Source organism: Eptatretus burgeri, chromosome 3 (assembly GCF_056783735.1).
Source record: "Eptatretus burgeri isolate ZD-2024b chromosome 3, Ebu_testis_v1, whole genome shotgun sequence".
NCBI lineage: Eukaryota > Metazoa > Chordata > Myxini > Myxiniformes > Myxinidae > Eptatretus > Eptatretus burgeri.
In genome coordinates this window covers 1,925,400-1,953,273 of record NC_140963.1, presented here as the reverse complement: position 1 = coordinate 1,953,273, position 27,874 = coordinate 1,925,400, and the positions used below count along the sequence as shown (strand labels likewise).

At 43.6% G+C, this 27,874-nt stretch overlaps 2 protein-coding genes across 4 annotated transcripts in view; one reads left to right on the top strand and one right to left on the bottom strand.

Annotated features, from left to right (window-relative positions):
• Positions 1–17,122, top strand: part of LOC147029291 (secreted frizzled-related protein 3-like) — a 101,401-nt gene extending 84,279 nt beyond the window's left edge. For 2 of the 3 annotated variants that reach the window (XM_085872234.1, XM_085872235.1), the window contains one exon: positions 14,986–17,122. In XM_085872234.1, coding sequence (XP_085728360.1) covers positions 14,986–15,232 — 247 coding nt within the window. In that variant the 3' untranslated portion in view covers positions 15,233–17,122. The remainder of the gene's footprint in view (positions 1–14,985) is intronic. The other variant, XR_015055856.1, reaches the window with a different exon arrangement.
• DNAJC10 (DnaJ heat shock protein family (Hsp40) member C10) overlaps positions 1–27,874 on the bottom strand; it is a 235,117-nt gene that overhangs the window by 61,055 nt on the left and 146,188 nt on the right. The gene's annotated exons all lie outside the window — the stretch shown is intronic.

The following is a 27,874-nucleotide window of genomic DNA, read 5'->3' as shown; positions in this document are numbered from 1 at the left end:
CTCTGGCTCAAAACAATGCAGGTGACAGGGAACGTGGCTGGCTGCTCATACGCAGTCCAAGGCCTTCCCTTTTAAACTGAACGCAGTGAACCACAACGGTGCATGGGCTGCACAACGCAGTCTTCGTGCCAGCTCAAGTGGCACACGCAATGAACACAACGAATGGATGGATGGACACAAACACGGTGCACGGGCCGCCACTGCAGGCCCGTGTTGTAGCTGCCAACAGGGCAGTTCTCGCAGCTTGCATACTGTTGCCTTGCGGATCCTGGCGCACATGGAAATGAACAGGGGGGGGGGGGGCAAAGCAAAAATTGAACGGGGCTGGTGAACATGGGCAGTGGGCATGGCATGGAAAAGGTGCAGGCAACACAGCCCGCAGAAGAAGGCCGCTGCAGGCAAACACAGCCCGCAGAACCAGGCTGTTGCAGGCAAACACAGCCGGCAGATGAACTGGCCGGCACAGGCCTTGCAGCACAGCAGCTGCAGACGATCCAGCCGGCACAGGCCTTGCAGCACAGCAGCTGCAGACGAAGTTGGCCGGCCTCCGCCTTGAAGCAAAACACGGCCAGCCGATGAAGTGGCCAGCCTTTGTCGTTCCGTGGAGGTTGGTGGAGGGAGTGCGGTGGTGCTGGCCACTTGGAAGGCAGGCTCGGACCTACCTACCTGTCTCCCTCCCAACCTATCGCCTTTGCCTGTCACTGTACATACCCACTCCCTTAATTTGTCAAACCCCAATTTAGCCCCAACTTTTTTTTTTTATTTTTTTTATTTTTTGTTTTTTTACTTCCCCCTATAAATCGTCCCCTACCCCCCTTTATCGTCCTTGTTCGGCTAACCTATCCTGTCACCTAGCCTACTCCCAACCCCTACGTTCCATTCCCGGAGGGGAACAAGGGAGAGCTAACGTCCTGTGTCGAGGCCCAACGAAGCCTCAGAATGGCCTCCCCAGAGTTCGGCGATCTAAAACCAAAGTGGGTCCAGCGGCCCACAACGACAGCGAGGGGATGGATGGTGCGGAGGGGTACATCTCCTAATCTACCCTAACCATTTAACTGTTAAACTACCCCGGGGCTTTCAACAAGCGCCTCTCGCTTAAACTATTGGTTCTAACAACCCAGATTCCCGTCGCCTGTGTTGGTGTCCTCACAATTTCGGGCCTCGCCCCCCAATTTTCTCTCCGTGCCCTCACACGGTCTCCTGGCTGGGACACGTGGCTCCCTTTGGCAGGCACGACCCTCTGCCGATTCTCCCGCTATGGCACCCCCGGGCACTACACTGCCTCCGAGCCTACCAGCTCCCTAACACCGGGGAGTGCCCCCCATGGCACCTCCCCTGAAACGCACACGTGGCAGGCTGGCTCCCCGGGCCCCTTTCCGAGGGTCACCCGTGCCCACAACACTGCCCACGCGGCTAATGGCGCCCCGGGCCCTCGCACCAAGCAGGCGCACCCGTGCCCACTACGCTATCCCGGCCCCCCATGGGCCCTTGGCCTACCACGGCCGACTAGCCTGGTGCCCGGGGTACCCACTCAGCGATACTCACCTTTCGCAGCCACGCTCCCAAGCCCGTCAACAGGGCTCCTGCACCCCTCCAAATGGGTCTCGAGCCTACTTTCCCACCAACAGCAAAACGACCTCCATTTTTCAATTTGACTAACCCAGCTAACTCACTTTACTCTGACCCCGGGGTCGCTTGGGCGGGAGTCACTCCTCCCCCCAATCACTCATCGCACCATGCATTCCCCATTCGCTCCATCCACACAGACCCGCTGGCCTCACTCACTCATCAAGTACTCACCTCACAACTTTTCAACACACACACCGCTGAACTCTGCCATCCTTCTATCTGCATCCCCTAACTAAATCATGCTCCCACGTCTTCCCTTAAACTATAGCACGTTCCTTTTAACACTACGTAGCTAAACTACGTCCCCTCTACACATCCAAAGTCTGTCACTGTCTCCAAATAAATCATTTTATTTCCCAACCTAAAGCTCACTAAATCCCTCTACCTAATCCATTCCACGGACTCCATGAGGACTTACCCCTGCCCCATGAAGTCGGTCTAGCTAAGCTAACCCTTCCCCCTAACTAGTTTCCATCCTGTGCCCAGGTAAGGGGGTCTTCCACCCCTTGCCCAGGAATCCTGTGCACCCGAAAGTGAGGCTTACTGTTTTTTTTTGTTTTTTTTCATGCGCATCACCAGCGCGGCAACTCGCGCACTTTGCACCTGCCCGTGACGTCATGCAGCTGCACGTGTTCCTCGTCCCTCTTTGGACGGTTCCATCCGGCAGAGATACCCCTCCTGCCGGATTCCAACCCCACGTGCAGCCATGATGTCACCGTGCGCATAAAAAAAAACACAAGCCCCACGTCTCGAGGGGTTCCCCACGCGAACACATGTGCTTTGCCCGTTGGAGCTTAACACACACGATCGCGTGGAGAAACCGTCCGGTCCAAATCCATTTACCTGCCTAAACTTTGTCCGTCCGCGGGATCGGCAAATCCACCGCGTGCGTTTCCGGACCGGGACTTCACTCTCGCAAGCGAGCACGTGGCGGTCTCGTGCGTTGCACAGCACGGACCGCGTGCTCACTGCTGGGTGAACCCGGCACGGTCCCCGAAATAGCTACAGCCGCTACTCGGCTTTCGTTCCTCTGTCGCCGTCGTCGCCATTCGACCCACGCACACCTGCGTGTTACGACGCACACACTCCACTCCATTATATTCACACCGGGAGACGCGGCTGCATGCTCCCGCATGCCAACCGACATCTCCCTCACATACCGCTCTCTCACACACACGGTCTCCCTTGCACACGGCTGTTCACCCACGCGTGCCTCACTACTCACACAAACCATACTACTTACACACGCGGGGGCACTCACCCGCGGTGCCTCATCCACACTCCGTGCCTCACTCACACACGCGGGGGCACTCACCCGCGGTACCTCACTCATACACACGGCGACACACACACGCGGTCTCTTCCACACACGGTGCCTCACCCACACACGCGGGGGCACTAACCCGCGGTTCCTCACTCACACTCCGTGCCTCATCCACACACGGCGTGCTGGGAAGCACGTACTCCGGCACCATCGCCACCACACCACTCACACACGGGGTCGCTTCCACACACGGGGACGCACTCACACCTTGCACCACACACACAGGGACAACTACACTGGGGATTTGTGTCCCCACAAGGGTCTCCGGGGCCTCTACACCCCCCAAGCTCTCCAAGCACCCGTTCACAGCACCCGTCCCCTCAACCTCGCAAAGCACGACCGAACTCACCTGGTCGTGACTCGCCTCAAGGGGGCAGACTCCCTCCCCTCGTTCCTGGAGGAGGCCATCCAGGTGCTCGCACTGGGTCCCCACACGCTCCGCGAGCTCACCCCCATTATCCTCCACTACCTCCGTGTGTGTGTGCGCGTCACTTACCCCGTCTTCATCGTGTTGTCTCTCCTCTATTTTTTCTGTCTCCCGTGTCTCTATACATTTATAAGTTTCTGTTGTCGTCACCTCGTGTCTCGTCTCACACGTTTTAGTCTCCCCATTTAATTTTTCCCTCTTGGTCACCGTCGATTCCTCTGTCACGACCCTCGCCCAACACGCCCCCCGAATTATTTTTTTACCCGCCTCCACCGCGGGCCTGTCAGCCGTTGCACCCCCTTCCAGCTCGTTTGCTTCCACACGTGGAGTCGCCATTCCTAGCTCCCTGGTCACGGCCTTCATGCCCGCCTGCAGGCATCGGCCCATGTTCTGCGTCTCACCCCGTAGCTCTTTCATTTCTTCCTTCATGTTTGTTTCCATTCCGTTCATTTGTTGTGTATTCGCATCCAATTTTTGTGTATTCGCATCCAATTTTTGTGTATTCGCATCCATCTTTTCGTTCATTGCCGCCAGCATGGCGCATAGCTGGGCCATGTCGGGTGCGCTTGGGTGAGCTGTTTCGGCAAGGGTTGGGGAAGGGTTTTGGTGGAGAGGGGGGGGGAGGTGTCATACACCGCGGCCGCTGCCGCACCCATTTCGGGCTCTGGGTTCAGTTGGACGAGTCCGTGTTCCTGCACAATCAACATTTCCTGCACGGGGATTCCATCCTGGACCATGGATTCTACACATTCTACATCCATTTCTAATACCCCCGGCTCCCGCTCGCATTGAGACGCCATCTTGCTTCTCGTGAAGGGTTAATTTGAATCGCTCGTAATTTGGAGGGAATCGGGGGTCGCTTCTCTCACCCCTGGACCGATTCCCGTGAATTTAGCCGGAGACAGGAGAGCCCGTTTTCCTGTTCTCCGATACCAGTGCCGCGAGGAGGGCGATGGATTTGTATCGCACGACCTGACACCAGTGTTACAGATTCGCGCCCGCCGGCGTGCTGACGGCCACGTAACTCGAATCGCGGCACGTTGCCCACCGGACGGACAATCCAGTCGTGACCCTCTCGGACTAAGGCCGGGAACCAGTCACGGGTGGACCTTTCGGTCTCACCGCGATCGAGCCAATCAGCCCCCGCGTGGGATAGGGTTGCTCGCCAAATTCGACCTACCTAAGTACCCACACGGAGGGTAGACCGGGCGATCGCACCTCGCCGCAGGTCGACTTCGGACACGGGCCACTTAAGCGACCCGTTCCGTACTATCGGGATAACCGAGCGGTGTTATCGTCGGCCTCGACGGTTCGATTAATTATCGGGCGTATTCAGCCCACTACCAACCCTTTACGTGAAGCAAGATGAGGATTCAATGAAAGAAATGACGAAGCGAAGCGGGAAACAGTTCAACACAAAGCACATTTATTCGCGCTGAACGGAAAGCACACATATTCAATTCCACCAAAAGCACATAGAAAAGGAAAAGAAACACAATGCAATTTTACACAAAAAGCAAATGCGACAATGCAGATCTAATACCGATTACGCGAGCACACGGCAACACTTATACAATTTTACTTCACAGACGGCGCCGACAACACATACCCAAAACCAAGAAAAAGAATACCCTCAAGGATGAGGCGGGCCTGAGGCCGAGACCGGGTCGGGCCTACCCGTCTGGTGATGAGACGCGGAGTGGCGATGGTGCCTCAACTCCGCGGGCCTCGTGGACAGTGTCTGGTAGGGGGTGGGAAAAGGGGCCCCCTTGGTCGCACTATCTCAGCGCGGGGGGAAACAGGAGGGGGTTGCTGATGCTCGGGGTATAGAGGATTTCTACTCTGCCTCGAGTCCCGCGACGAGCGTCTCCACCTCGTCCAGGTCGCGCCGTCGGCCTCCCTGGTGTGCAGCTCCCGGCACGACGGGAGCACCCCCTCGTCTGCCCTCGCCGCCTCTCCACAGCTCCGTCCCCTTCGCTCCGACTCCAACGCACACGACGACGACCAACTCCTTCTTGCTTCTTCTTCCCAACTCCACTGGCTGCGAAGTCTTAACTCTCTTTACTTGACGAACGCGGTCGCTTATATAAGCCCCGTGGCTTCGCTCTCTCATCTTTGACCCCCTGCCTTCGACCTTTCACCTCGCTCCCCATTGGCCCGAGAAAAAGTGGGCGTGAATGCTTTTTGATCCATAAATTTGCATATAGCGACCGCCCTCCAACGCCCTGGAGGCGGGGCCAAATCGCCCCTCGCTCACCGATTGGACGGAACAAAAGTGGGCGTGTGTCGTTTTTGATCCGTTTTTGAAGCTGAAAATCCGTGGTTTTGTACACGCTGTTCGGCGCGCGCCCTGCACGAGTCCAACAGCGGTACCCACAAGCGGCGCAAGAACGGTGGCGATGCGACGGTTGCGAGGTGTGACGTGAAGCGGCGCCGCGGTGGGTGGTTGATGTTGTGGTTGGTGGTGGTAACAATGGCGGTTGGTCCAAAATAAAGATAGTAAAAGAAAAACGGCTATCCTGAAGAGTCGCAGCACGCATGAATAACATTTAATCCCTCTAGACAACGGGTTTGGGCCTAACTACACATATACTTACCAAGATATCTCACCTAAGGGACCTGAATGGTGGTTTGCGAATTTGGTCAACCACAACAATATATATCTATCTATATATACTTTAAAACTGCTTGCCAGAAACAACCACACAGGCCGTTCCTTCGGTCTCGCGTGGCCGTACGTGCGTGGCCGTACGTGTGTGTTCGTACGTGCATGGCCGTACGTGCGTGCCCATACGTGCGTGGCCGTACATACAAAAAAAAAATAAAAAAACTTTCAAACCACGTGCCAGAAACAACAACCACACAGGCCGTTCCTTCGCTCTCGCGTGCCCATACGTGCATGGCCGTACATGCAAAAAAAAAAAACAACTTTCAAACAACCACACAGGCCATTCCCTCGCTCTCATAAACAACGACTGGATTGGGGCATTGTGTTTATCTATAAATGCGGATAAGAAATCGAGAAATTATTAGAATACAGTAAGTCATCACTATCCAAAAGTAGTGCGTGCCCATACGGAATGTTCATATCATTCCACGAATTATCGCTTGCATTGAAGTAACAACTGCTGTGATACTTACACACAGAGTTAATTAAAATCAAGTTTACCTCCCTGTCTTTGCTTGCCAAGACATTCGCTGCCATTTACCATTGGCACTCCTACCCCACGGTAACTAAGGCACCGATCGATCCCCATCGTAACCAGCACGGCACGTGACGTCATCGTCGGCTGGCCGTGCACCGGCCTATGCAGTCACACCCACGCAGCAACGTGTCCTGTGATTGGTAACTAAATGGCACATCGGCCACGCCTACGCAGCACGTGTCCTGTCATTGCTTAGTAAATAAATGGCCATAACTTGGGAATCACTTGTCCGATTAATATCAAATCTTGAAAAGGCACATAGTCAGGTCCCCAGCAATATACCTGGCAAGTTTCAATTAGATCGGACCAGTGGTTGTCGGGAAACAGCGGTCACAGACACACAGAAACACAGACACACAGACACACAGACACACAGACACACACACACACACACACAGACAGAGATTGCTGGAATTATAGATAGATGAAATGAGGTCAATGAGATGACAAATGAAGGGGTTGAATGCAGACTGCAGAGCAATGAGTAAGGAAACCCGTCGTTGTGAATCGTTTTTACCACCAAATTGAGATGTATTACGTTGGCAAGCATGTTGAGTAGAGCTGAATTCCTTAACACTTCCAAAGGCCACAGCGTTTTGACAATTGGAAACAAAAAGATGTGCACTTTTTTTGATAAATTATTTTCGGAACAATTTTTCTGCAATAAATAAATAATAATAAAAATCGTCTCCATGTACATTGTACACACCTTTATCTCGTTAGCACCTCTTCATAAACAACATCGCTGAGGAAACGGCGCTTCTTCTTTGTTTCCTCGTCCGTCCAGGGCAAAAATACGGAGGCTGCTGGATCTGCCAACGTTTTGATAAATCATTAGTTTTAACCAATTATTAAATTAGCGCCAACGTATTTTGCCTTTTCTCAAGGGAAAACACAAAGAGAAGAGAAGAGAAGAGAAGAGAAAAAACCCGTAATGGCGAACGTGGCTGAGTTTCTCTTCCCCATCGACCACGGTTATGCAGCAACGCTTTCTGTCATTGGTTGATAAAAAATGGCCGCAGCAATGGTTCCTGTCATTGGTTGGTAAATAAATGGCCATAACTTGGGAAGCACTTGTCCAATTAATATCAAACCTTGAAAAGGCACATCCTCAGGTCCCCCAGCAATATACCTGGCAAGTTTCAATTAGATCGGACCAGCGGTTGTCGAGAAACAGCGGTCACAGACACACACACACACACAGACACACACACACACGCACAGACACACAAATACACACACACACACACACACACACACATACACACAGATTGCTGGAATTATAGGTAGATAAGAAAATAGAATTAAAGTGAACAAATCAATACGTATAAATAAAAGAAATAGAATACAAGTGAAGAAATCAATAGCTATAAATAAAGGAAATAGAATACAAGTGAACGAGCAAACAGCGATAATTAAAGGAAATAGAATACAAGTGAACAAATCAATAGCTATAAGTAAAGGAAATAGCATACAAGTGAACAAATCAATAGCTATAAACAAAGGAAATATAATACAAGTGAACGAGCAAACAGCGATAATTAAAGGAAATTGAATAAAAGTGAACAAATCAAATAGCTATAAATAAAGGGAAAAGAACACAAGTGAATGAGCAAACAGCGATAATTCAGGGAAATAGAATACAAGTGAACAAATCAATAGCTATTAATAAAGGGAAAAGAACACAAGTGAATGAGCAAACAGCGATAATTCAGGGAAATAGAATACAAGTGAACAAATCAATAGCTATTAATAAAGGATATGGTAACAAGTGAATGAGTCAACAGTTTGAAATAAAGCAAATGGAACAAAAGTAAACGAGTCAACAGTTTGAAATAAAGGAAATGGAACACAAGTGAATGCTTCACCAGTTTAAAATAAAGGAAATATAACAAAAGTGATCGAGTCAACAGTTATAAATAAAGGAATTAAAATGCAAGTGAATGAGTCAACAGCTATAAATAAAGGAAATAGATCAAAGTGAACGGATCAACAGTTCAAAATAAAGGAAATAGAATACAAGTGAATGAGTCAACAGTTCTAAATTAAGGAAATAGTAATAAAGTGAACGAGACCACAGTTCGAAATAATGGAAATATAATTCAAGTGAACGAGCAAACAGAAATAATTAAAGGAAATAGAAAACAAGTGAACGAGCAAACAGCGGTAATTAAAGGAAATAGAATACAAGTGAACAAATCAATAGCTATAAGTAAAGGAAATAGCATACAAGTGAACAAATCAATAACTATAAACAAAGGAAATATAATACAAGTGAACGAGCAAACAGCGATAATTAAAGGAAATTGAATAAAAGTGAACAAATCAAATAGCTATAAATAAAGGGAAAAGAACACAAGTGAATGAGCAAACAGTGATAATTCAGGGAAATAGAATACAAGTGAACAAATCAATAGCTATTAATAAAGGATATAGTAACAAGTGAATGAGTCAACAGTTTGAAATAAAGCAAATGGAACAAAAGTAAACGAGTCAACAGTTTGAAATAAAGGAAATGGAACACAAGTGAATGCTTCACCAGTTTAAAATAAAGGAAATATAACAAAAGTGATCGAGTCAACAGTTATAAATAAAGGAATTAAATGCAAGTGAATGAGTCAACAGCTATAAATAAAGGAAATAGATCAAAGTGAACGGATCAACAGTTCAAAATAAAGGAAATAGAATACAAGTGAATGAGTCAACAGTTCTAAATTAAGGAAATAGTAATAAAGTGAACGAGACCACAGTTCGGAATAATGGAAATATAATTCAAGTGAACGAGCAAACAGAAATAATTAAAGGAAATAGAATACAAGTGAACGAGCAAACAGCGATAACTCAAGAAAATAAGAAAATATAATACAAGTGAACGCGTGAACAGTATTAATTAAAGAAATAGAATACAAGTGAACGAGTCAACAGCTGTAAATAATGGAAATAGAATACAAGTGAACGGATCAACAGTTCAAAATAAAGGAAATAGAATACAAGTGAATGAGTCAACAGTTCTAAATTAAGGAAATAGTATTAAAGTGAACGGGACCACAGTTCGAAATAATGGAAATATAATTCAAGTGAACGAGCAAACAGAAATAATTAAAGGAAATAGAATACAAGGGAACGAGCAAACAGCGATCACTCAAGAAAATAAGAAAATATAATACAAGTGAACGCGTGAACAGTATTAATTAAAGAAATAGAATACAAGTGAACGAGTCAACAGCTGTAAATAATGGAAATAGAATACAAGTGAACGCGTGAACAGTATCAATTAAAGAAATAGAATACAAGTGAACAAATCAATAGCTATAAACAAAGGAAATATAATACAAGTGAACGAGCAAACAGCGATAATTAAAGGAAATTGAATAAAAGTGAACAAATCAAATAGTTATAAATAAAGGGAAAAGAACACAAGTGAATGAACAAACAGCGATAATTCAGGGAAATAGAATACAAGTGAACAAATCAATAGCTATTAATAAAGGATATAGTAACAAGTGAATGAGTCAACAGTTTGAAATAAAGCAAATGGAACAAAAGTAAACGAGTCAACAGTTTGAAATAAAGGAAATGGAACACAAGTGAATGCTTCACCAGTTTAAAATAAAGGAAATATAACAATAGTGATCGAGTCAACAGTTATAAATAAAGGAATTAAAATGCAAGTGAATGAGTCAACAGCTATAAATAAAGGAAATAGATCAAAGTGAACGGATCAACAGTTCAAAATAAAGGAAATAGAATACAAGTGAATGAGTCAACAGTTCTAAATTAAGGAAATAGTAATAAAGTGAACGGGACCACAGTTCGAAATAATGGAAATATAATTCAAGTGAACGAGCAAACAGAAATAATTAAAGGAAATAGAATACAAGTGAACGAGCAAACAGCGATAACTCAAGAAAATAAGAAAATATAATACAAGTGAACGCGTGAACAGTATTAATTAAAGAAATAGAATACAAGTGAACGAGTCAACAATTCGAAATAAAGGAAGTAGAATGCAAATGAACGAGTCCAGTTGTGAATAAAGGAAATAGATAAATTTATAGCTTTGATCACCTTTCCAAAAGGAACAAAAAGTTCCCCACCTGTGACATCATCGGTCACATGGTTTCACAGCTTTGATTTTTTTAAAGAATAAACCTTAAAAAAAACCCTTCTCCAGAACGGCTTTCCAGATTGAGGGGAAACTTCACAAACGTTCCCCAAATCTTACGGGATATCATGGTGTCCACAAATAATTCAGAGTTCACATGGTCTGGCAGCCTTATTGGATTGAATGAAAATCTGAAATAAATAAAAAATTCTCTTGAACTGGTTCATCAATCGATGTGAAACTTCACAATTATGATCACGTTGTGACGGGGGATATACGTTTTACATTTCAATCTGATTGGACGTATGGTCTGGCAGCCAGAATTATTTTTATTTTTTTGAACGAGGCTCACTTGGCGGTGTCTGGATGGGTTTTGAGGGTGGAGGAGTTGCAGCTGAAATGCGAATCCTTTCCAGGTTCTTCCTGATGACTTCATCTTTGCTTTTTGCTTGTTAACTATGTTACACAGCAGTACACAAAGACCACATAAAACGAGCCCTGGCGAGGGTTTGCAATGTCTGATTGCTCTGTCTTGTTTGGTTACATATAATTACAGCTATTATACAGAATTATAAATATTTAAAATTGACAATTGTAGTTATTTAGTCTATACAACTATTGATATTATATAAAATTGCAATTACTTCGTAAATACAATTATTGTTATTTCGTACTGCAAATTCAGTACATTTATAACTCCAGTGCTGTATATACATTTTTTCTGGATAAACAGATCCAGAACTGCAGGGTCTACCGGAGTGCTCAGTTCCTCAATACTGACCACGGGCTTGTTGTAGCAACTCTTAAGTTGCACCTTAAATCCAGGAGAATGGTATCATGCCAGCCGAGGCTGGATGCTGGCAAGCTCAAGGATGAAAGGGTAGCTGAGGAGTTTGCAAACAGGCTGAGTGGAGATTTTGGGGATATGGGTGCTTTGGGGGGTCCTAAAGAGTTGTGGAGTGCCTTCAAGAGCACCGTCCTTGATGTTGCCGGTTGATGTCTTGGAACACACTGACGGGCGAAGAAGAATTTTGTCTTTCAAGGGACACTGGATCCCATTGCCCAGATTCGCAGGGCCAGGCTGAATGGCAGAACTGAGTTGTTCAGGGAGCTGAGGCCTAAAACTGTACCTGGACTCAAGGTGGACAAGGAGGCCGATGTGCGATGAATCTGTGAGGGGGTAAAGTATCACCTGTGGTCAAGTGATTCTCATCCTGCTTACAGGGAAATTTGCGCATTGCGTTCATCCAAACCCTTCCCTCAGTGTACTGCAGTCAGAGCAGATGGTGGTGGGCTCTTGACAGAGAAGTGAAGGCCCACTGGGCTGGTTACTTTGAGCAGCTGTACCAGGCTGATCCACCAGCTGTCAAGTTGGACGCCAGGGGTGTTACAATCCCTATTGCTGACCCTCCAATAAACTGTGGTCTACTTTCATTTGTGGAAACACAAGCTGCGGTGAACCGGTTTAAAAGGGGTAAAGCTCTCGGGATCTATGGCATCCATGCTGAACTTCTCAAGGCTAGTGGAAATGCTGCACTCGTGTTGTTGCATGCAGTTCTGTGCTCTGCCTGGAACACAGGCATCATCCCAACTGACTGAAATAAGGGCCTTGTTCTCCCTCTTTGGAAAGGGAAGGGTGATCGCCAAGATGGCAACAACTTCCAAGGGGTGATACTGCTCTCAGTGCCGGGCAAGGTCTTTGCTCGGATAATTCTCGATCGGGTTCACCACCATCTGCTTGAGCACCAGCTTCCAGAGCTGTCAGGCTTTACACCAAAGAGGTCAACGATTGACCGTATCCTTGCTCTTCGGGTCCTCACCGAACGCAGACGAGAGTACCGGCAGGGGCTGCTTGCAGCCTATGTTGATCTTTGTAAAGCGTTTGATTCAGTGAATCGGGATGGCCTCTGGAGGATTCTTGGTCTTCGTGGGGTGCCACTAACAATGATCGATCTGATGTCTGAACTATACTCTGGTACTGAGAGTGCTGTGATATGTGGTGGTACCATCTCTGACTTATTTCCATTTATTACTGGAGTTCCTCAGGGGTGTGTCCTGGCCCCCACACTTTTCAGCACTTGTATGGACTGTATTCTCGGGAGGATGTTGGGGAGATCAAGCTGCGGTGCATCGATTGGGAATGTCAAGTTATCTGACCTTGATTTCGCAGATGATGCAGTCGTCTTTGCGGAGACTCTGGATATCCTTTTTGTGGCCCTCGCGGTGCTGAATGAGGCGTCGGAGCCGCTGGAATTATGGGTTTCCTGGGTCAAAACTAAGATCCAGGCTTTCAATGTCATCTTGGATGCTGTTATCCTGTATGTACCTGTTTGTGGTGAGGATGTTGAGGTCACAGAGAGATTCACTTACCTTGGTAATGATATTCATGTCTCTGCTGGCTGCGAGCCAGAGGCCAACAGACATCTGGGTCAGGCCTAGGGAGTCATGGATTCACAGGATCATGAGGTGTGGCGGTGTCGGTACCTATCCGGGAGGACGAAAGTCCAAGTCTTCAGGTCCTTGGTGCTTCCAGTCTGGCTCTATGAATGTGAGACTTGGACTCTGACCAGCGATCTGAGATGGAGACTTAATTCCTTTGGTACCAGGTCTCTTCGGAGAATCCTTGGCTATTGCTGGTCGGACTTTGTGTCCAATGAGCGGTTGCTGAGAGAGACTCAAATGAGATTCGTTACCTGCACAGTCTGTGAGCGTCAGCTGTGGCTGTGTGGACATGTGGTTCATTTTCCTAATGCTGATCCTGCTCACCAGATTCTCTCAGCGAGGGAGCCTCAAGAGTGGAGGAGGCCAATGGGCTGACCACGTGCCTGGTGGTTGCAGCAGGTTTATCAGCATCTCAAGGAGATGGGGATGGTACAGGCATCTACCTGGGGGATGGCCAGAGGCCCTTGGAGTACCGGCGGAAAGTGGACGCAGCGACGCACTGCTCTGGCGCATGCCCCCATACCTGACCTGTTTACTCCAGTGTGAAGCAAAAAGCAGGGTTAACCAATTGGTTCGCTCTGTCTGTCTCCCGACGCAGTCTATGATCGGGGAACTACTCTACTTAATTTCAATTGAGTTTTGCATTTTTAACACGAGAACACAAATCTTCAGTTTAGCATTGATTTTGCTTTGAATTTGACAAATGGTATGGAATCATGAGTGCACATGTGCATCCTGAGTGCACATGCACAGAGAAGATATCATTACTTGGTGAAAAAAATTTCACCAAGTATGTTGGTTTGTGGCGTTTGTCTCTTTATTTGTCGAATGATTTTTGGCCACAGTTTTCAAGCAATCGTTCTGAATTTTTTTTGTGTGTGTGTAGGTGACTGGCCAAAGACAGCCACACTAAATTTTGGTGAAGATCTGAATCCGGATCCAGATGTGAGAATTATTGAAGCGATTCTTCACCATCGAGAGATCGAGCCAAAAACGATATATAGCACAATATCTCAAAAGGTTATGGATGGATTCACACGAAACTTGGTGCACAAGTTGGGAGTGCAATGAGGAATAATTGGTTCAATTTTGGTGAAGATTCGAATCTAGATCTGGATACGATGATTATTTAATTTTAACTGGTTATTCACCATGAAGAGATGGGGCTAAAAATTACATTGCGTGATATCTCAAAAAATTGTGGATGGATTCGGATGAAACTTAGTGGACAAATTGGGTGTATTCAGCCTGGTGGAGGTATGTGTTCTACCAAGTGCCGTTCCGTTTCGCCAAGTTGTCACTGAATTTTTTTTTTTTTAACTCTGACAATCGAACAAAGTTGAAAATCATTCCAAACAGGAAACTTACTGTTTTTAGGAATATCATCAATGACACAAACAACCAATGCAACATGTTAAATAAGGTGGTGTATAAGACACTGCATCAAAGGTGGTAAATTTCTGATTTTTTTTTTCCATGACCTTTAAAACTTTTATTTTATTTAAATTTAATTATATACTTGATCATGATAGAACACAAATCATCTTTTTGTTACTTCTACAAACCTCCAGTTCAGCAGTACTTGAACAAAATGTTACATCATCTCAACCAATCAAATTTTCCGCTCGCACTCTCAGCTTTGGGGAATATTGAGATTCAGACAAAACAGTGACTCGTAGGAAATATAGATTGTGCTCAGAATTCGGCAAAGTAAGAGTTGTAAAGACCCTTCCCATGTCCTTTTTCTCAAGACTGCACTAGGTAAGGTGTTTATGAACTCGCCTAGTTTAGTGCAGTTATTCAGTTGTGTATTTGTTTGACCTTTGTTCCATTCCATTCTGTATACTTTCAGCGCTGGGATCAAAGGCTGCAACGAAGGAGAAATGGTCGAGGCAGGCAGCGGAAGCAACGAAGGAACAGAGAATCTTCAAAGGAACGAAAAAGAAAAATGCGTCTCGGCCACAGCAGTTCCCATGCAGAACAGATGGGGATGTAGGAGGCTGTACTCGTATTTTGGAATGGTTGAGCCATGTTTTAGGGTTGGAGCTTTTGTACTCATGTTGTTGATGTTTTGTATGAAGTTTGAGAGAAAGCAATAGTGTGGTTAGCTTTAAACAATATTGCACTATGTTTTTATTATAATTTGTCAATGTATGCACATGCAGCGTCCAGCTTTGTTCGGTTTAAGTGAAAACGTTACTTTAAAAAAACATGAGATCACACCACCGATGAGGTATGCCAAAGGATGTGCGACACAAGTTTTAGTTTCCAAACTAGCATAGCTGAGGAAATACAACTCATGTAATATCAAAGGAATATTGTGTGTAATACAAACTTCTATCATTGCCATGAACAAAGAGCGATTCCTGATGAAAAGTCCATAATTTTGCACAGTCACCAAAAGAGTACCATGAACCTTGGGGTTATGTGAGATGACAGACGAGTCCTGCTTACCCAAAATGCATGATGTAAGTCGTGTGAAGAATGATGGTGAATACTGCAGATAGGGTTGAATCACTCAGTGAGAATTTAAACATTTCTAAGTCTCGACAAAGCGATATCTGAGTATTTTTCAATTGACAGTGTGGAACAGAAGGGGACCGAGGCATGGTAACAGTGTTTCAAGGTGCACAAAAATGCAGGTAAGGTACATCATTAACCTCACCACAACTTGAGAGGACCCCCCTGTGCAAATCCAAGGTGATTACAGTCATCTCTGGTGCTCAACACAATTGCATGACGTTCCTGCAAAACCAACTACACTGGTATTATGAATACAAGATAAATTTCAAATGCACTTATTACCAAATTTTCTACAATTCAAATTACACTGTTTAGAATAACATTTTAAAATACATCAAATTAATTCCTTTTTTTCTGTTGACGATTCATTAGTGGATCATTCTACAAAACGGTTTGATTCACCAGGACTCGAGAGGGGAGGAACTGTTGTGCAGAGACCTCCCCCCTCCTCCTCCTCCTCCTCTCCGCACCCCTCATGCATAGAGCAGGAAACACGTGGAATATGAAGTCTCTGCTAAATTGTGGGCTTCTGTCTTTTCCCTGCCCCTATGCTCCCTCATGGGCAACATACTCAACCTTGCCTCTTCCCACTTGATCCCAATCTCAAAATGTAAACTAAACATGGTGCAGTCGGACGATGCTATACGCACTAATGGGTGAACACAATACAAGGTAAAATAAACCGCTCAACTGATGCCACATGGAAACACTCAACTGCAAAAGCAAACATGGCACAGGCAGATCATTCATGGTTGTACTTGGTGTTTGGGTTCGGTCGCATAACTATGTGAAACCACATCCACATGGACTTTCAGAATATTTTGTTTCCAACTGAAGCCACGGTCTCTTTCAAATGTTTGTTGTTCAGTGGCTGATGTAACATGCTTCCAGGTTACTATTGGGTTCGATCATTCTGACTGTTTTTGTAATTAGAGAAAAATAAATTACGGTAGTTTGTGGCTTTTATACTGGTAAAGTTAAAAGATTCCAGGGAAAGAACTTGAACCGACATTTCAGTGTGTGGGGGAGAATGCACATAATATGGAGGAGAATGCAGTGTATAAGCACATCCGCTGGAGCAGCTATTCTTAGCAATTGAAATAATATTAAGTGGTGATGTGTTAAGTGCCAGCTCATAGCATTGGCCAATAAAGGATGTCCCAATGAACCCGTTTCCCCTGCATTTCCATCACATAGGTGGTTAAAACGGACACGTTTGGCAGAACCGCAAGTCACATGAAAACCCGAACCCTTGAACGTTTTACCCATCATGGACGCCTTTTTAAATCCTTTATAACAAGTAACATTTGCTTCATTCATTAAATTTATAATGAACTGTTATGCCTTTCCTGTATCATGAACTATGAGCTGTGTCAAGACTGCCTTTCGATCACATTTACAGTAATGAGATCATTCTTTGTGATGATAGGTTTTCAATTACAATAAAACATAAAACTACAAGAGAACCAGGGATTCACTTTGGATTGTTTACAGGGGCATTTGGACTTTCCATATCCAGGTGATGAATGACGTCATCCCCAGGTGCCGAAGAAAGGGAGAATGCAATTTTCACTCTGTTTTCTTTCTTGTTCCTTAGAAAATCGAAGATTTTTCAACTATATTGGTCAGTAGCTTTTGTTATTACTTGGCGAAATCTTCGATTTTGTCAAGTATGTTGGTCTGTTCCGTTTGTTGGTTTGTTTGTTTGTCCGGTCGTCTACAGCCCAAATGGCTGGAGCAGTCGTTCTTAAAATTTTACACATGATAGGCAATCCAGCTGAGACGGTCCGCGTCCAAACCCCGTCTTACTCGGACTAAACGTCGCAACGTGACGTCGCAACGTGACGTCACACAACGTGAAAACATATTTTTGGACAGTTGTAATGACCGGAAGTCGTAGCGACTTCGGGTTGACGCCAAATTAAACTTCATTCAAATATCTAAATGATTACTAAATGCATCTTATTACAAATTACGCATAGTTTTCGCAAGCGTATGACGTCAAAGTTTTGCCTATTGACGTCATTTTGTAAAAATAGTTACGCTCGTGTGCAGCCGAAACTACTGAAGCAATCGTTCTCAAATTTTAACACGTGATAGCCAATCTTGCTGAAATAGTCTGGGATCAAATCATGTCATAATCACACTTAACGTCACGACGTTACGTCAAAAAAAGGTGAAAACAAGCTTTTGAACATAACTCAGTAACCGGAAGTCGTAGCGACTTCCTGTTGACGCCAAAACAAACTTCAATGGAATATCTAAATGTTTTAAAATGCATGTTAGTACAAATTATGCACAGTTTTCACAAGCATATGACGTCAAAGTTTTTAGCTATTGGCGTGATTTAAAAAAATTCTATTCGTTCTACAGGTCACAATTCTTAACCGATTTGGATGAAATTTTAACAGCTGATAGAAATCCACGGTGCAAAAAGATATGTGACTTTTGGTGATGTTCAAGATCAGGATCTGGATTCTGCATCACTTTATATTATCGCCCATTATAAACCAATGGGGAATTTTGTGAATTACACATGGCTATTTCTCAAACAGTTTTGCACTTATTATATTGAAACTTGTACTGTCCATTTATGCATGTAATATTAACATGTGTACAAAGTTTGATCGGAATTGACCCAAGGTCAAGGTCAGGGTCACCCAAAACATGAAAAACACACAAATAATATTTTTTTTTTGTTTTACAACATATTTCAAACCTGATAACGGGATCGTAAAGATGGTTGAAAAGCAATGTTCCAAGGTATTTTCAAATATTTTCTACGATCAGAATGAAGGCAACAAGCACCGATGATAAGTTGTTGAATGTCACATGGTGGCTTTAAATGAGTTGTGAAAATTTTCAATCTGCTGCGGTTACCATTACAACGTGCACCTGATAATTGTTATTTGTGACGTCGCGTCATTTTATTAATGTACAAACAAATAAACACCACACATTCCATGACATTACAGCTTGGACCACCACACGGAAAGGTCACCTAATTCGCCAAGTGTCGTGCGGAGCACGATTTTTCATTCTGTTTGTTTGTCTGTTTTTCGCCAACAGATCTCATTTTAACCGATCTTCACGAAACTTCACCACATGGTAGAGTTAGGCATAAGGAAGAAGCCTATTATTTTTGAGGTCAAAAGGTCAATATAGGCCAAAGTTCAACAACTTAGGTGAGATTTATAAAATCCTCAATTTTTATCGGATCGACTTGAAATTTGAAGAGGATTTATATTTCAGGTCACTGAATTCAACCAGCCAATTATTTATGAGGTCAACAAAGGCCAAAAGGTCAAAATAGGTCAAAGTTTTAACGGTACCTACTTGCTATGGGTACCGACCATAAAATTTTTTTCGGAGAAAATGCTTTAGACGTGAACCCCCCCCCCCCAAAAAAAAACCCCCCCAGGATTTGTGAGAAGTAAAGGGTACTTTTGATTGATTGATTCATCAATTAATCGATTAATTATTCATTTTTCAATCAAATACATTATTTTCAAAAAGTTAGCGATTCGGATGAAACAGTGGTTGTTTAGGTATGCTATTCGGCAATTGATTGAGAAAGTAATTATTTTATGATTATTATTGATTTATTTTAATTATACAATTAATCAATCAATTATTGTACACTGCTCCCTCCCATTTCTGACTCCATGTGCTGCAACGTGACATCGCCAGGCACCGAAGGCGCCCCGGCGATGTCACATGCTTGAGGATTTGTTATCTATTTGGCACGGAGGCAGTGTACTTTGAATGTACCGCTACTTGTTAAATACTGCTTCTTAGCTCACCTGGAACGTAGTTCCAGGGAACTTATGGGATGGCGTGTCATCCATCCTTCAGTCAGTCCCTAAACATTTCCAACTTCTCCTCTGAAACTGCTGATGGGATTTTGACCAAACTTGGCTAAAATTATATTTGGTATGTTACAATGGGGAGGGGTTCCCCCAAAAGATGTATTTGCATTTGCTTTCTTCTCCGAAAACCACACACATAATAACGATGAGACTTGACCACAACCTTCATCACCAGTGATGTACCAAAGAGTTTCTCTAAGCAACCGCTTGCTGGGCACAAAGTCTGACTAATGATAGCCAATGATTCTCCAAAGAGACTTGGTACCGAAGGAGTTAAGTTTTTCTCTCAGATCCTTTGTCAGAGTCCAAGTCTCACATCCGTAGAGCAAGACTGGAAGCACCAAGGACCTGAAGACTCGGACTTTCGTCCTCCTGCATAGGTACCGGCAGGCACCACACTCCCAATGATCCAGTGAATCCATGACTACCCAGGGACAACCCAGACGACTGTTGACCTCCAGTACCGAAGCAGCACTGTCTGTTGACCTGTCCTTATTTTTGAACCACTGAGTCCTCATTTTTGAACCACCGTGCCCACCTTTCCCACTTCTGTCACTTTTTTATTTTTTTATTTTCTCCCCTGCCTTTACTTTCCCAATGTGCATATGTATACAACTCTGATCTCTTTCCTTTTGGCTGTTTTAAGGATTTGAATTTTCGGTTGATGAAAAACAGCTAAACTAAAATGTCGGAGTATTAATTTTCGTTCATATGTGGTACAAGGCTGCGGTGTAGCATCATTGCCAGAGGGCATGACTGTGTCATTGAAGCAATGCCCTCTGCTGGTTAGGGCAGAAATTTGTAATTTGGCCATGGTACCAGCAATAGCGCGCCGACTCCACAAAGGACACTGTGGGATCTTAAACATCCACTAACCAATGCTGCCAGGAGGAACATCCATTTCACGTCCACCCGAAGGACGACACACACATTGATGGATCACCCTGCCTGTGAAACACTGTGATGACATTTAGTTTATAGCTGGGTCGAAATTGGAACCCAAACCAGACAACTTGGAGGTGAGTGGCGTTCCTCTCGGCCATCCTATCAGCCTGAGTATTAACGTTACATGAGTATTGAGAGAAACCCATATGGCCTATGAAAGACCATCAAGAAGAATGCAATCTGCCTGTCCTGCTTGGTCATGTTGGCAATGGGCTGCCAGGATGGCCTAGAGGTACACCAACTCACTTCTGAGCTTTCTAGCTTGGGTTGGAATATCGGCCCAGCTAAAACCTGTCATGGTGGTGTTTCACACGCAGGGTGAAATCTCTCGGATGGATGTTTACTGGGCGCCCATCTGCTAGCATTGTGGTGGATGCGAAACATCCCAATTTGGCCAGAGTGCTAGTGATAACTCACCTCTCTTTAGCGAAGAGGTGTTATCAGCAGCGCCTTGAGCAAATTTCAAATGGAAAGGGGGAACTGCATCAGCGGGTACACCCGTGTCTCAGAAAAGATGCAACTAACGGGTTGAATTCAGAATTGAATCCGAGCCCAATACGGCAATTGCTATTAACAACTTTCAATCATCAACAAAGTCAAATAATCCATGATCGTTACTGCTGATGTAAAGTCGTTCCTTTTTTCACATCGCCTGATATCGAAACAATAGTTTGGATTCTATTCGAGTCACATCTCTGAAAATTCTGCTGCTCCTCTATCAGCAATGGACAAGAGGTCAGCATCATCGACTTGGATACATCAGCATTCTAGCTGTCAGGGCCATGTCTCTGGACATATCTCGTGGTACCGACGTTTGGGCCGTCTCACTGGACATATCTCGAAGTACTGTCGAAAAGCAATGGACAAGAGGTCAGCATCATTGACTTGGATAAATCTTAGGCATTCGACATATCATATGGAACCTTGCTCTGCTTATCAAGCTAACGAACTGTGGCAAACAAGGCTACCTTCATCCCTGACTTTCTGACTGCACTCGCACAGTCATGGTCATGCTGTCATGGAACCCTCTCTTCCGGTGGAGGTCGGAGTGCCCCATGGCATGGTATTGTATTGGTTCCAGTGTTGTTCATCGTCTGTATAAAGAGCCTTTCCGATGCTCTGGAAACATTTCCTTTAGATTTACAAATCATCGTTGTTGTTTTCGCCATACACCATAATTATTCACAAACACACTAGTACAAAATTATGAACTGCAAAAGGGATTTTGAAATAATACAAGGAATGTGATATTGTCAAAACTGGCTGTGTTTTTAATGCAAATACATCAACAAGAGAAAAATGTAACATTCATAATTTCTTCCCTCCATTGGAAATTATACAGCAAATAGTCTGAAGCAAAAAGTGATAAACCATTATGTAGCAGAGAGAATATAAACAGCAGCATGTGAGACCCTTCAATGGGCTTCATGGCTCATGAGTAGTGCATTTTATATGCTGTACATATATATGTTCCATATTTGACACGATCGATCTGCTTGCTTCCACCTCACCAGACTGAACCTTTCGGCTGACCTTTTTACCTGTACCACCAAAGGTGCATAGAGGTTATGTTTTCACCCCTGTCTGTCTGTGAACAGGATATCTCAAAAAGTTGTGGATGGATTCGAATGAAAGTTGGTGGACAGGTTGGGTGTGTGACAAGGACGAATTGATTCAATTTTGGTAAAGATCCGGATTCAGATAAGATAATTTTTTTCACAATTCTTCACTATTCTAATGGCCGTTACCTACACATTACCTATACAAAAACGGGAATGTGGAATCAACAAAATGAACGAAATGAAGAGGATTGTGCAGAAAAGGAAGGGTATAGGGAGTTGTAGGATGACAAAGGGAGAAAAATAATAGGGGCTTGAGGGACTCATAGACACGGAGTAAAATTGTCCACACTTGTCATTTTTAAGCATGTGACATATGTATATGGCCTTCAACTATCCAGTTATTATTTAACCTAATGTGTTGCAGAGTTAACTAGAACAGCCACTGGGTAGAGTGCACACCTCCACCAGGTTGATTAGTTTACGTTTTGTATCCCACTGATAGGCTGGATCTGGATTCAGACCTGAACTAAAATTTAATGTTTGTTCTCGTCACCGAACCAACTTAGCCGCCAAGTTTCATCCGAATCTGTCCATAATTTTTTGAGATGTCGTGCGTGATGTCGTTTTTAGCCCAATCACTCAATGGTGAAGAATTACTGAAAAATTATCGGAATCCGGATTCGGATCTGCACCAAAATCAAACCAATTCTTCCTCGTCACATCCCCAAGCTCTCTCCCAAATTTTGTGCGAATCCGTCCACAACTTTTTAAGATACTCTGTTCACAAACAAACAAGAAAGATGTGCATAGCATGATATTTGCGAAATCCAGAAAACAAATTTGACCTTAAAAATAATTGGTGGTTGAATTAAATGATTAAATATGCAACTCCTCTTCAAATTTCAAATCAATCGGGTGAAAATTGCCAGTTTTAGAAATTTAGTCGAGGTCGATATTTTGGCCTATATTGACCTCAAAAATACTCGTTCGTTGAATTCAGTGACCTGATTATGTAAATCCTCTTCAAATTTCAAGTGTGGGATTAAAATTAAGGATTTTAGAAATTGCACCTAAGTTATTGACATTTGGCCTATGTTGACCTTTTGGTTTATTGGTGACCTCAAAAATAATTGGCTGGTTGAAATCAATGATCTGAAATATAAATCCTCTACAAATTTCAAGTCAATCGGATGAAAATTTAGGATTGTAGAAATCTCACCGAAGTTGTTGATCTTTGGCCTATTTTAACCTTTTGGCCGAAGTTGACCTCAAGCATAATTGGTGGTTGAATTCAGTGACCTGATATGCAAACCTTTTCAAATTTCTAATCCATCGGATAAAAATTGACAATTTTAGAAATTTGACAAAGTTGTTGAATTTTGGCCTATGTTGACCTCTTGACCTCAAAAACACCAGGCTTCTTGCTTATGACAAACTCTACCATGTGGTTAAATTTCATGAAGATCAGTTTGAAATTGTAATCTGCAGGCGATGGACATACAAAGAGATAGACAGACAGGTAGACAGAATAAAGCACAAGACCAACTAATATATTTGAAAAATCTTTGATTTTCACAAGTTACAAATTCAAAATAAATAAATAAATAAATCACTCCTAGATTGACACTTTGCCTAACTGAACAGCACTCAGTGGGGCGCATACCTCCACCAGGTTGAACTGTTTACATTTTGTATCCCACTGACAAGTCGGATCTGAATCCGGACCTTAACCAACATCGAATCGGCTTGTTCTCGTCACCTCACCAACTCATGAACCTCGTTTTGTCATAACTCGTCAATGTTTTGAGATATTATGCAATACATAGTTTTTGGCCCCATCTCTCAATGGTGAAGAGACACTTAAAAAAAATTCTCGGATCCGGATCTTCACCAAATTGAATCAATTTGTCCTCGTCACATATCCAACATGTTCACCAAGTTTCATTAAAATCTGTCCACAACTTTTTGAGATATCATGCAATATCATTTTTAGCCCAATCTCTCAATGGTGAAGAATCACTTAAAAATCAAATAATCCTGGAATCTGGATTTGGATCTTCACCAAAAATGAATCTAATCGCCCTCGTCACATACCAAATCTGTCCACCAAGTTTCGTCAGAATCGATCCATAACCTTTTGAGATATTATGCTATATATTGTGTTTCGCCCTATCTCTCAATGGTGAAAAATCACTTTTAAAATTCTAGTATCCGGATTCGGATATGCACCAAAGTTAAGCGTTGCTGTCTTTGGCCCGTCACCTACAGACACACACGAAAAATTCAGAATGATTGCTTGAAAACTGTGGCCAAAATTCGTGTGACAAAGACAGACAGACAGACGGACAGATGCTACAAAACAAACATACTTGATGAAAAAAAAATTCATCAAGTAACAAACAGACAGACAGGGGTGAAAACACAACCTCCATCCATGTTCGGTGGTAGAGGTTAAAAAAGCAAATGTTGTAAATGAGTGTTTGCAAGTTTTTGAGTGTACAACTTTTAGAAAAGTACCATTACTCCACATGTGTAGCGCAAAGTGGGGTTAAGCAATTGGCTCACTCTGTCTGACAAATGTCAGTTTATCATCGAGGAATGACTTCATTTGGATTGAATGTTATATTCTGAACACTATATAACACAAACCTACAGTTTCGCAGTACTTTGGCTCTGAATTTGGCAAATTGCATGTAATTTCGTCCCGAGTGCTCATGCACACTCACAGTAAAGCAATATTGCTTCAGTTGGTCTGGCAGGCACGAAGAACTAATATGATGTGTTAAATAAGGTGGTGTAAAAGAGGGTGCACATCATCGGTGGTAAACATCCAATTTGGTTCGTTTCTTTTTAATACAGCCTTTAAAACGTTTATTTTATTTCAATTGAATTGTATATTTTAACACTAGAACACAAATGCCTTGTTTTCACTTCCACAAACATTCATTTTAGCAGTACTTGGAAAGGATTTTGCTCCGTCTTGGCCAATCAAATTTGCCGCATGCTCTGAGAGTGGAGTGACAGCAAGATTTGGAAAAAAAAAATGGCGGCGCTAGCAAGCAATGCAACCATAGGAGCTAACTTCGTTCAAAAGATCAGTTTGGTTATTGCATCATTTTCTCAAAGATCGTTCCAAAATCGTCAGTTTCTCCGAGAACATTGTTCCAAAATGGTCAGTTTCTCCGAGAAGATCATTCTAAAAATCAGTTTCTCTGAGAAGATCGCTCCCAAATAGTCAATTTCTCCACGTCGATAATAACATTTTAGTTATTTTCTATCAGTTCTTGATTCAAAGTTTTCCTTCTTTAAATTTGATATGCACATTGGGTAATTTGTCAAAAGAAAATGTTAAGAAATTGGAAAGACTCAGGAAGATTGCCCAACATGGAATATGGGCAAACCTTCCCTCGTTTTGTACATTTTTATGATGAACGTGGTGTTGAAGGTTCACAGGATAATGCGGGATTCATCACACCCACTTCATAATCGTTTTTATTTTATTCGTCCAGGCCTTCGCCTTCATGCTCCACTTACCTTGCGCTGTCGTTTTTGACTGCCATTTGTGCAAAATTCAATTCACATGTTTTATGGGAAAAGGATGTGATGCACCATTTTTGAAATGAAAAATTTCCACATTTCACATTGACAATAAAAAGAATGAATGAAAACTTGACAGAAGGTTCAGCTCTGGACTGTTCCATTTGACACATCAGATTCCTATGGATACTGTCACGCCTTTTATTGGAGTTTCATGAACAAAGCAAATATAGATCGTGCTCGGAAACGCAAAGCCAGACTTGAAAAGACCCTTCCCGTGTCTTTTTTCTCAATGAGACAATATGGGGTAACTCTCGAGTTCATTTCTGTGAGTGTTTTACTGAAATAAAACGATTCACTTTGCACATTGGAGTTTATGACACTGCACATTACAAGACTGCCACTGTTAAGCTCCAGCACAACCTATTTGCCAAAAATGTATTGTTTAAAAGTAGATTTGAACACACCACCTGCCTATGTGATGCCAGTTCATTGTCTGAACCACTAAGGCTACCACTGTTGTATACAGTACTTCAAAATTAATTTAAAAAACAAGCGAATGACACAAATCCATGGATCTTTTTCACTTTCAGTGTTCTCTGCAGTCAGTGCTCTGGTTTCAGATTGTTTAGTCAGCACAATGCACTGCTATTTAGCAGGAACAATGAAGTCAGCACAATGCACTTCTATTTAACACGAACAATGAAGTCACCAAAGAAAAGATAATAAATGCCAATGTGAAATGGCAACACAAGAAGTGGACAAAAAAGGGAACACCTAGGGAAATGAAGGACAGAAAGTATAATTGAAGGTAATGGCTTCCACATAGGTGTGGCCCTTGTGTTAATAAAGCAAATAACATCCCAGCATGCTTAGGGTCACGTATAAAAATGCTGCACAGGCCTGGTTGTCTATAATTATGGCTAGCATGGCTGCAAGAGGAAACCTCAGGGGTGATTGTTGGGGTGCATTTGGCAGGAGCTTCAGTGACAGACAGTTCACCATGCTGTTTCCTGAGCAATGGTGTCCAAGGTGATGTCGACACAGAACTCCGAGGGAAAGACATCATCAGCAAAGGGCAACAGTGGACGAAAGCACGAACTCCAGGATCGTGATATCCGTGCATTCATTTGAAGTGCAGGGCAAAGCAAACAAGCAACTGCAGATCAATTGACTGTAAATTTCAATCTGGGGCGTGAGCAGCCAGTTTCATAACAAAACGGTCCGCCAAGAACTCCACAGAGTGGGATACCATAGTCAGGTTACAGTACACAAACCACTCATCACACCGAGCAATGCATATTTGTGAGCACAGACAATGGACTTCCGAGCAGTGGTGATAAGGTCAGATGAATCATCCTTCACCATGTTCTCGCCAAATGGACAAGTGCACATGTGGTGGCGCCAACCTTCAGAACTCTTCAACCCTAAGTGGCTCGTTCCAACAGTGAAGGGTTCTGGTGGTTTTGTAATATCATGGGGTACATTTTCCTGGCATGGTTTGGGTGCAGTCATTCCCTTAGAAGGAAAGGTCAATGCCAATCACTAGTTAATGGTACCGAGTGATCATCTTCACCCCATGTTGCAGTATTTCTTTCTTGCCAGGAGGGGTGTCTTCCATGAAGACAATGCCCCATCCACAGAGCACGTGTGGTCACCCAATGGTTTCATGAGCATGCCACTGATGTTATCCATGTGTCATGGCCTTATCAGTCACCAGTTCTGAACCCAATCGAGCATTTATGGGATATTCTGGAATGACACCTGAAACAGCGTTTTCCACCTCCATCAAACAGGTGTTAGTTGATTGACTTTCTCGTGGAAGAATGGTGCCGCATTCCTCCTGAAGAATTTCAGATGCTGGTGGACTCGATTTCAAAATGCATAAACACTGTACATTGCGGCCCAACAGTGCAACACCCTATTAAGTGACTTCACATTGGTGTTTCGAATTTCTTTTCCACTATCTGTAGCTAAAGAAGGCATAAAGTATAACAAAATTGGTTTTCACATGATACGAGTTGGTAACACGTCACAAAAACCTTTGTGATGGGGTCTAAGTCAAAAAGAGCAAAGGCGTGACAAATGCACAGGTGAGGAAAAGCCTCCGTCATACCTTCTTCACACATTCCTGGTAGAGAAAGCCATGTAAAGTATGAAGTTTAACTGAAAGCTGATTTAAAATGTGTCCAAACTTCAACCCTGATAAGCGATGCAATATTGTAATGATATCGTGGAACATTCAATGCCTCATCACTAAAATGTACACAAGTGAATGTGACAACCTAGAAATTCCTCAAACAAA